Source organism: Sinocyclocheilus anshuiensis, unplaced genomic scaffold, assembly GCF_001515605.1.
Source record: "Sinocyclocheilus anshuiensis isolate Anshui unplaced genomic scaffold, SAMN03320099.WGS_v1.1 scaffold247, whole genome shotgun sequence".
NCBI lineage: Eukaryota > Metazoa > Chordata > Actinopteri > Cypriniformes > Cyprinidae > Sinocyclocheilus > Sinocyclocheilus anshuiensis.
Window position 1 is genome coordinate 767,314 of NW_015552543.1, and position 10,966 is coordinate 778,279.

At 38.5% G+C, this 10,966-nt stretch overlaps 1 protein-coding gene across 3 annotated transcripts in view; it reads right to left on the reverse strand.

Moving 5' to 3' along the window:
- Nucleotides 1-6,547: 6,547 nt before the first annotated feature.
- vwa8 (von Willebrand factor A domain containing 8) overlaps nt 6,548-10,966 on the reverse strand; it is a 116,045-nt gene continuing 111,626 nt past the window's right edge. For all 3 annotated transcript variants that reach the window (XM_016454457.1, XM_016454458.1, XM_016454459.1), the window contains 3 exons: nt 9,737-9,835; nt 7,874-8,112; nt 6,548-7,119 (listed from right to left, as the gene is read on the reverse strand). In XM_016454457.1, the coding sequence (XP_016309943.1) occupies nt 7,011-7,119; nt 7,874-8,112; nt 9,737-9,835 (447 nt within the window). In that variant the 3' untranslated portion in view covers nt 6,548-7,010. The remainder of the gene's footprint in view (nt 7,120-7,873; nt 8,113-9,736; nt 9,836-10,966) is intronic.

The following is a 10,966-nucleotide window of genomic DNA, read 5'->3' on the forward strand; positions in this document are numbered from 1 at the left end:
GCAAGAAACACAATATTTTGCAGAAATGTCACCACAGGCACATTTTTCTAATGAGCCTAGGTTGACAAATATGGAGTGGAGAGACACCATTTTAAGTGGCTGAAAGCATAATCAAATTCTGCGGCCTCAGATCCCATGTGCTAGTTAGCTGCTTCCTCTTTCCATCCCTCTGTCCAGTATCAGCGGCATCAGGAAGCTAGTTAGCACAGGCACATGTGAGTCAGACTAACCTCATCAAATACTGCCAAGCAAAGGGAACAAACACACTTGCACACGTCCGTTTGTGTAGGTGTTTATTAGCACACTCCCATTGAGTGTGTGTGCGCATTAGTAGCTTTAAATAGAGGACGATGTTCATGCAGAGGTCACATTCCTCCAGGCATGAGCATTTGATGAGTTTGATCATTGCACAACTACTGTATGAAACGGTCATCACAAATCCAGCATAGATCAGTCTATGCTGAAAAACAGCGCCTGAAGGAAACAAATATAGCATGTACAACATTCATGAAGTTATGCTTCAAATAACTGTGTTCTGCTGGGAAAATGACAGAACGTATGGACTGACATCACAAATGTTGTTACCACGCAGATTAAAGGTGGTTATAATGTTATTGCCTGAACAGTTACATATCACAGAGGAAATAAACATTTACCCGCAGCTATCAGCACACTTCTGAGGAGTCTAGACACGTTTTCTTTTCTTTGTTTCAAGCACTAGGTCAAATGACACAAGCAGGTCTTCTGGAGTAGTCGATCTGTCAGTACACCAGCAGAACACCGCAGTCAATGGAAATGGAAACACATAATGGAAATCATTAACAACTGATGTTTCTGTCAGCTTTAGCACTGATTTGCTTGCGAGGCTTCAGGATTGAGGCTATTTCTGCTTTTATCTATGCTTACACAACACCATTCAAAATGTAGGGGTTAGTAATATATATAAGAAATTATTCTGGTCAGTGTGAAATTAATACTTTGTGACAATAACACATTGTGACATATTTATCAAGATTTATATTAAAAATGTTCTTTTCAATTTTCTGTTCATCAAAGAATCCTGAAAAAAAGTATCACATTTTCCACAAAAATATTAAGCACAACTGTTTTCAATATTGATAATAATAAGAAATGTTTCTCGAGCATCAAATCAGCATATTAGAATGATTTCTGAAGGATCATGTGACACTGAAGACTGGAGTAATGACGCTGGAAATTCATCATAGGAATAAATTACATCTATAAATATATTCAAACAGAAAACATCCATCCAACAAGTTATTTTAAATGGTAATAATATTTCACATTATTACTGTTTTTGCTGGATTTTTTTTTTAAATCAAATAAATGTAGCCTTGGTGAGCAAAAGACTTTTATAGACTTCTAAAAACTTTTCAAAACCATTAAAAAGTTGAATCTGATTGATCTAGATTAAGCTGATTGGTCCATTGTCTTAAAACTGACAGTGAATCAAAAGTCGAAATATTTTGAGCTTTATTGGTGTCATAAAACTCGTCACTTTTAGCATGGGACACTGAGGAAAAAAGAAAAAGAAAAGAAAAGAAAAGACAGACAAATATAGATCCTTATTGCTCATTTAATCTGTTAACGTGTATTCATTACACCATTCTACATCTGAAACAGACCAAAAAAAAAATCAAACGATATGAGGTATACAATAATATTACACGTTCAGCTGCGATTAACAAGTCAAAAGTCAGACTTAAATTATGACCTTCAATGGCTGTAATTGTCAGTCATTACATTGTTTTTACAAGACATGTTGGCGCTTACAAAATACAATTAATCCTGATGAGTAGTAACGAGGCCTGTGTGGGTGAATGAAGTGCGATGATTCATGTCTTCACTTATGCTGGAGTCTTGGCACGCCATTTCAGTATAGTGATGTACACATATGTGACCCTGGAGCACAAAACCAGTCATAAGTCGCTGGAGTATACAAAAAAAAATCAAACGATATGAGGTATACAATAATATTACACGTTCAGCTGCGATTAACAAGTCAAAGTCAGACTTAAATTATGACCTTCAATGGCTGTAATTGTCAGTCATTACATTGTTTTTACAAGACATGTTGGCGCTTACAAAATACAATTAATCCTGATGAGTAGTAACGAGGCCTGTGTGGGTGAATGAAGTGCGATGATTCATGTCTTCACTTATGCTGGAGTCTTGGCACGCCATTTCAGTATAGTGATGTACACATATGTGACCCTGGAGCACAAAACCAGTCATAAGTCGCTGGAGTATATTTGTAGCAATAGCCAAAAATACATTGTATGGGTCAAAATTATTGCAATGGGAAGCTTATTTATCCAGCTTTCAGATGATGCATAAATCTCAATTTTGAAAAATTGACCCTTATGACTGGTTTTGTGGTCCAGGGTCACATATGTGTGAACACGCTGCTGTGTTTTGCCCTTCAAGGCACAGAGGATCCGTTTGGGCTCTGTTCCAAAACCTAGTGAGCTGCTTTGCTGTTTACAGCCTACATATGCATCATAACTGAAATGAAACTCTTAAGTGATGCTCTGCATTGGCAGAAACGGTGCTCCTTGCACAAAGGCTCGACCCACAATTGATTTCAAAGGAGTTTGGTGTTAGCATGATGCTAATGGCATGATAATCAAAGAAGCATAACATCCCACATGGAAAAATACTATAGTAATTTACAGTAAATACTAGTGTTTTTGAACCATACTATAGTAAAGCACTTTAATTAATTTCTTGTGGTAATGCTAATTCTAGTTGCTCTGGTAATATAACAACTATAGTAATATAAACAAATTACTTTACCCAATACTATACTAAGTTTTCTACAGCTATAGAGTATATTATACTACAATACACTACAGTTTACTGTAGTAAAAACTGAAGTATACTACAGTATATATTATAGCTTATCAGTTCACCATAGTTAATAGTATGCTGTAGCATTCATTAACAAAGTGTTGTAAATACTATAATATATACAGTATAATACACTTTATTATAGTATGGTTCAAAAACACTATAGTATTAATATAAATTACTATAGTATTTTTTTCATGTGGGATGTCACAGCACACACAAATAGTGAGTGAAATAGTCAATTTTGAATTGACATCAGAACTGTTATCGGGATAACATTCGTTATTTTATAGACCGCAACGCAACTGACACGTTTAAGGCCCAGAAAGTTATTAAGGACATCGTTAAAATAGTCCATGCAACATCAGTGGTTCATATGTAATGTTATGAAGCTACGAGAATACTTTGTGCGCACAAAGAAAACAAAAATAACGACTTTATTCAACAATTCTTCTCTTTCGTGTCAGTCTTTGATGTCACATGGACTATTTTAATGATGTCCTTACTACCTTTTCTGGGTCTTGAACGTGTCAGTTGTGTTGCTGTCTATGGAGGGTCAGAAAGCAGATATCTTAATTTGTGTTCTGAAGATGAATGAAAGTTTGGAACGACATGAGGGTGAGTAATTAATGACAAAATTGACATTTTTGGGTGAACTGTCCCTTTAAGAGTTCACATCAAAACTGAAGTATACTTTGAGTTGAAGTAGGCAGTTCAGTAGGTTCTGGAAGAGTGTCAGTGTTTTCAGTAGAACATTCCTGCTACCTGCTGGCTTTCCAAAGTTCAACTCATCACGCTGGCCAGATTCTATAAATTACAGTCCCACTTTCTCCTCGGCAACATCTCGGGATTGTGGCGTAACTGGAGCCAGGGGCTGGATTCCTCAGCTCAGTGTGAGGGGCAGGGTGGCAGGCCGGGCGTCAGCGGGTCCAGCGGACAGGAAGGAAAAAAAACTGTTGACTTGGAAATCAAGCATCTCAGAGGAGTTTGCGCAAGCAGTGAAGAAGCACATGCGGTCAGGTGGACAACATTCCACACTCAACACTGCTAACATGGTCCCGGTACAGAGCAGAGGTCAGGACAGGAAGTCCAGGAAAAAAATGTTGACTCATAAACAGGATGCACAGGCGGCTATACTTTTCTGCAGTAAAAATACCCTCATCTTTGGGTACTGAAAACACACCTTTATCTGTTCTTTTGACCTGCTATTTCAGTGAGCCGCTGTTTTTCCTTTCGAGTTTCGCACAGCTCTGTGTCAGCGAAGCCGAGTGTCAGACCTGTCAGAGATCACAAATACATTTTCATTTGCACTCATTTGGTCAAAGAGTGATGAGTGTGTAACGGGACGGCTGAGGAATGCGGTGTGGAATTGCACTTGAGGTTCTGGTTTCTCAGGACGGAAAGAGATTTATGAGGAAGTCTCGGGTGATGGGGCGGCGGTGGTGTGCGGCTGACTCTCTCTCTTTCTCCTCCGTCTCCATAAGCTACAGGATGTGTGCACTTTACAATGATGTGTTTAGAGGACACTGGGAAAATCCCAACAAACTTGACGAAAGAGTGCCAACTCTTACACAACATAGGGCTCTTGAAAACAAAATGGGTTACACTCAGACACGCCTCGTTCTAATAATACACTCTTAACCAGAGCTGGGCAATAAATATATATTTGATACTTACAATATTCCCAAGGATGTGTTAGTGGTATATAAAATCAAACAACTTTGTTGTGAATATTAATTTGTACATATTTTACAATATTATTTTGTAGTATATAATAATAATTATAATAATGTAATAATGTAAATTGAATATTGCATTCATGTATTTACCTTGATTTCAAATTTAGTTCCAATGTTAAATATTTTCAATCTGTTGGCAATTGTTTGGTTAAAATAAACCACTTTTTAAACAATTTCAAAGCAAATATACATACAGTACATTTTTAGGTATACTGATTATAGTCAAAATGCATCATTACATATTTGATTATATCCCCCAGCACTATTAAACACAATCAAATCAATGCACTGACCTGATAAAACAGTCTTAACATAGCATGGATAGACATTTAGGCATATGTGTGATTGTTAATAGCTCACTAAATACGTTAAAGGGGTCATCAGATGCGGCATGCACTCTTTTTTTTCCCCCCAGTTTTTTTTTTTTTAAATCTCATTAAATCATTTCCCCTTTCTCATATCAAGCCATTCTCAGATGCCTGTCTGTGTGACGTCACACAGACCCAGGCCCCTCCCACGATTGTTGATTGACACTAGCATTTTACCTTAGACTCACCCTGAGTGAGCTGTCATCAGTCCACCATTGTTTCAGCGCCGAGCAGATGTAGACAAGAGTGTCTCCTAAGTGATTGAGGTGTTCGGTTGTTGGATGTAATAATGAACATAGCAGTCGTCATTTAATCCCGACATCTGAGCCACTGAAGACGCAGATAATTACGTTTGTTTGTGAAGGGAATACACCCCCGATCTACTTAAATGCATCTATGTTCGCGCGAATCATTCGTGATCCAGCCTCACCTACAGAAGAAGTGAGTATAAGGTTCTTTTTCAAATAAAGAAATATTAAGCCCAGTTTTGATCTGATCATAGCCTAAAGGAGTCATGGGTCTGAGTGCAGTTATTATAGCACTATATTGTAGACAGATTGGAGATTGATCCTAATAAACATGCCGCTACAATTAAAACCATTACATTAAAATACATTTAAAACAGGGCTGCGTTTCCCGATAACGTTGTCTCTTAGCTCGCTATGAAGACTCTAAAGGTATATCTTAACTAAAGGTATACCTGTTCTAGGCGTGTTCCCCGAACTATACCTTAGGATGTTGCTTAAGGTAAACCTTCTTACATGCGACGTTAGCAGGTACTGTCCATGGCGGTGGTGCTGAATAGGTTGATATCGATGGCTCGAGAATCGATTGTTCAATACAGGAGCTCTTTCACTGCGTTATAGAGCAGGTAAAGTGATGTTCATTATAAAGAAACACTTTAGAAATATTAGAAATTGCATTTATCGGGGCTCACTGCATTTATAAAATAATCCAAATTTCAAACTAAATGCAACCTTGGATATCACACACACACACACACACACACACACAACTTGTGGAAAATGGGCATCCGATGACCCCTTTAAAACAACAACTGTCAAAATTAAAATATAATAATTTCCATAACACCATGCACTTGTGCAAATATTCTAGACTCATACAGTTCAGTCCTGATACATCACAGAATTACTATGGATTTGTATGTAGTATAGTCCATACACAAAACCGTGCCCCTTGAGACTGAGGGTGTATGGAGGGCAGACAGGTCTCTGGTCTTTTTTGACATGTCCAGGTCACCATAAAAAATTATATTTATTATTTTTAATGACAAATAAGCATATTCCCCTAAATTCTCACCACCATAATGTTTTTTTTTTTTAATGGACATTTTACTTTCATGTTTTTTTATTTTATTTATTCTTTTTTAATTATTTATTCTCAATTGGGGCTTGAAATTGATTTCATTCAGACTTTTTATTGTATAAAAAATATTGCAATTATAAATTAGCATACTTTTTTTTTTTAATTAACATACATGGATGTCAGTTATTTTATTTTTACTGTTTTTATGGGAATTTTACTTTTTTGTAATTCCATTTACTCCCAATCTGAATTCTCATTACTGTCATTCTGAACTTTTTATTGTATTAAAAATATATGTTGAAATACATTTAAAAAAAAAAATCAGCTTACATAAACATCAGTAATGTTTTACTTTTTTTTATTTTGACTGTATTCATGGACATTTTACTTATGAGATTTTTGTAAATCCCTTTATTCTGAATGGGGATTCTCATTACTCTCATTCCAAACTTTAAAGAATGCAAGTACAATAAATCAATTTTATAACATATTACTATATATATTTTTACATTACATTAAAAGAATGAATGGTAATGAAAATTCAGGGAGAAAATGTGCTCAGTATAAATAAAAGTATAATTCCTTTTTTTTTTGTATCTTTTTTTTTTTGATTTTCCAGTGAAATTTTTATCATGAGATTCGACCTGTTGCTCCTTGTCATCAGTGACATGCCAATTTCAGTGCGATTCGCCCAACTGTAGTTCTCTCAGGCACTGGACAGCATGGTGGATGTGAAAATCTGCTGAAGGATTTGGGGGATCTGCTTGGTGTCCATGGCGACAAAAGATCGTCCGGCCGGCAGAGTCCTCTGGAGCCTGGATGTCGGAGAGAGAAAAGAGCCCCACATCAAACATTAGCAATGCAAATGAGCTTTTCCTCCCCAGTTCCTACTCCTGCCTAGGAGGGACAATGGCTGTCATTCACAGTGAGGCTGATAAGATACAGGGTCTTGGGAAAAGCCTGTTGGTTAAGAGGGGCTGAGAGCAAAGTGCCGCCCATGTCCTTTCACTTTGCTGCCGCCCCTCCTTCCTCACTAATCATTCATGACTGTCATTTAGTCTCTTTAAAAAGAAGGCACATGGACTGCTCTTTAAATCACGGAGGCCATGAAAAGACAGCCTATATGGGACGTGTCCGACCACCACGGTGGCGCCTTCCGCATGCCTTCAAGCTCTCCTTATGTGCACTCTGTGAGTCAAGACCCACAAAATCCACCAAATAACATGAACAATGCACCAAAGAGAGCTGTACATGAGCCTATAGACTCTCGTCTTTTATTAGAGAAAGGCCGTACAAATCATACAAGCCACAGCAAAGTGATGACATAAAGGGAAAGCTAATTACATTTCAAACTCATTATACTTTATATTGCCGCCCTGAACATTTGAGACTTTGCACTGCAATTAGCACTGAAATGGACCTTGTTTTTTTTAAAGTGCACTTTAGAAACCAACTTTCACCGCACGGCAGTTCTGCTGAAATGCCACTGGCCGGTTCTAATCCAGGCTTAACCTTTAACCAAGCACGCTAACGTTTAACACGCGAGCTGCTGCAGGACATCAATCTCACCTGTCCGCCTGATCTCCTAGGGAACCGATGAAGATGGCGAAGGCATTGACCTGTGGGTTACTGGTGAGGGCGCGTGCAAACCGGTCGGGGCTGATCCCGTAGCGCTCCAGGTTGGCGTCGCTCAGCACGATGACGAAATGCTCGTCGGCTTCTTCATGCGCCAGCTCCTTCATGGCGTGTTCAGTGCCCTCCAGCGTGTAGTCTCCGCTCATGCAGAACTGCGAGTGGGCATTCATGGTCTGGGACAGTGGTATACAGCAGAAGAAGAGGTTATAATGCATATTCAGAGGAATGAAAAGACCATATGCTAAACAGTTTGTTTTTAGTGCACTTCCTGTGGGGTGGCTGGCGCACACATAGTTCACACATGGAAGTTGATTTTGGACAACATATCAGTATTTTTGCACATGGGAAATAGAGTCAAAATAGTTGCTGGAGAATTATCTGCCTCAGTTGAGCATACTAGTTTTTTACCTGCTGGCTGATTAGACACATTTTAAACTTGTGAGCTGGCACACACTAGAACAGCACAGGCACACTTTTTGCAAATTGATCAGGATGTGTGGCTTTTTTATCGTGCACTACTTTCAATTTTAATACAATCTTGTAGTGTGCTCTTGGCTTTAAGGCAAGTCAGTTCACTTGGCGGAAATCTTGGCAGAGCCAAGAGTAAAAATATGAATTTGCCAATGTTTTAAAGGGGTCATGAACTGAGAAATCAAAATTCCCTTGATCTTTTGACATATAAGAGGTCATTGTGCTATAAAAACATCCTGTAAGTTTCAGAACTTTAAACTTTCTCGTTAGTCTAAAAACAGCTTATATTGAAGGCAGTCTGCCAAAACGACAGCTTGTGGAATGTGCCACTCTATGATGTAATAGTGTGGATAAGCACCGCCTCCGCAGAAGATGATCAACACCTGCTTCTACATCGCCCCGCCCACCGATTCTACATCACTGCCTGTTTAGCCCCGCCCAGTAAATTAAAATAGTAGGTAAATGACAAGAGCAGAAAACGCAGGTCTACGCAGAAACCAAACAATAAACTTGATTTGAAGAACTTTATTCTTCATAAAGTTCCAGACCACGTCAGTAAGAACACAGTCCTTTGTTCACTTCATTTTACCACGGATTTGTTTTCAAACTAAGCAAAATTTGTTGCAGGATTTTCAGAAAGATTGAAACTACAAGTCGATGCTGTGGCGACTATATTGGATCTGACAGTAACAGTGTGAGTAACAGTTTTCATTACATGGTCACTACTGCTTTGTCTGTTAAACAGATCATTTGATGTGAGTATTTATGGATTTTTAACCTAAATCACAGCAGCGTCCATCTGTGAAGGACATAGACCGTCAAACACAACTGTTAGCCAATCATAGCAGAGTCTTCAATCCGCCACACCTATTCAAACAGAGCGTTCTGACGAGGGGGGTTAAAAACAGGACAGAAAATAGCCCATTACTTCTAAATGATGGTTTTTGATGTAAATATTTTGATAACATTATAAGTGGACCTCAGAGAACAGTACAAAAAAAACAAAGGCAATTCATGACCGCTTTAAATGATTTTTTGCAGTGATGGCTGAAACCAGGGGAACTAGAATTTTCTTTTGGAAAGAAATGGGATTGTTTCAGATTTGAAGGCCCCAATCTGGCTGCAGTCGTGCGTCAGTGATTCCCAGAGAACATCTCTGAGAATTTATGCTTGACTTTCTTCCTGATGTGGTCACATAAGACAATAGGAGGAATTCTAGGAGAAACGCTGGCTACTACGTCAGCACATGTGAATTCATAAGAGCATCGACTTCAAAACAAACACGGGAAATGAGGTCACCCCTGCATTACAGAAGCATTACTGTACCTTCAAAACCTTCAGTCTCTCCTTGTTGTTCTTGGGCACTTTGTCACATCTGACCAGTTCTATGTCAAACCCATCTCCAGAGTGCCCCATAATATCATACTACAGTGGAAAAAACAGGAAGGAGTAGAAGGGTTAGACCACGCTGCTAAGAAAATAACAAGCCAAACAATGATATGCCCAATGCATTATTAGAAGTGTACCTTAGGGTATTTTTGTCATTGTAGATTTCTGAGATGTGTCAAAAATGCACATCAAGATTAGACACATTTGTCTTGAACAAGTGAGAAAGGACACACAATATTGGATAAAACTCTACCAAATAACTGTACAGCAGTTTCTGTCTGGAATCCATCACAAATAAAACTCAAAGTTTGTGTAGACTTTGCAATTAGAATTTCAGAGATAAGTTTTTCCACAGATAATAAAGATTAATCCACAGACAGCATTTACTTCCAACTCACAAACTCTTGTGATGTGATGCTGATGTAAATAAGTTAAAATTACATAACAATCTGGATGGCAGACTCACAGAGTTGATGTTATGAGTTACACTCATGAATAGTCAATCAAAATGGGAAGTTTCATAATAATCTTTTGTCCAGCTCAACAGTGAGCGAGTGTCTTTGCCAACAGTGCAGCAGTTGATGACACTGACAATCTGAAATACATCTAATTCCATTACGTCATTGTCTTCGGCATACATTTGGCTGGTCCTATCAAGGGGACACTAGACCTCAAGCAACATGCCCATGGATGTATACTGTAAAGCAAGGTTGCAGAAGTTGATTGAAATTCCTAGATCAGATCTGTCTGGTTAACTTTACACAATATCTGGGAGTCAGAGTGGACTGGTTTTAATCTGTCTAACATATTTTCAAGGTTATTTGTCAGAAAAATCATCAGTATGGACCACACTCTATGTTGTCAAAGGTTGACAACATGAGACTAAGGGGACAATGAGTAATGTGTAACCAGCAGAGCTGAGCGGGTCAAAGGACAAATGAGAAGAATGTGTGTGACACCTGCCTTTAGATCACAGGTGGATGAGTTATCAGATGCACTTTTATGTAATGCAGATTATGTAAGTGTCACAGAGAAACAGATATATGACAGGCCAGCTGGAAGAGCAAACAGCTCGTTTGACAGCTAACATGGGGCCATAAAGTCTGGTGGCCCTCACACACACACACACACACACACACACACACACACACACACACATTCACATAC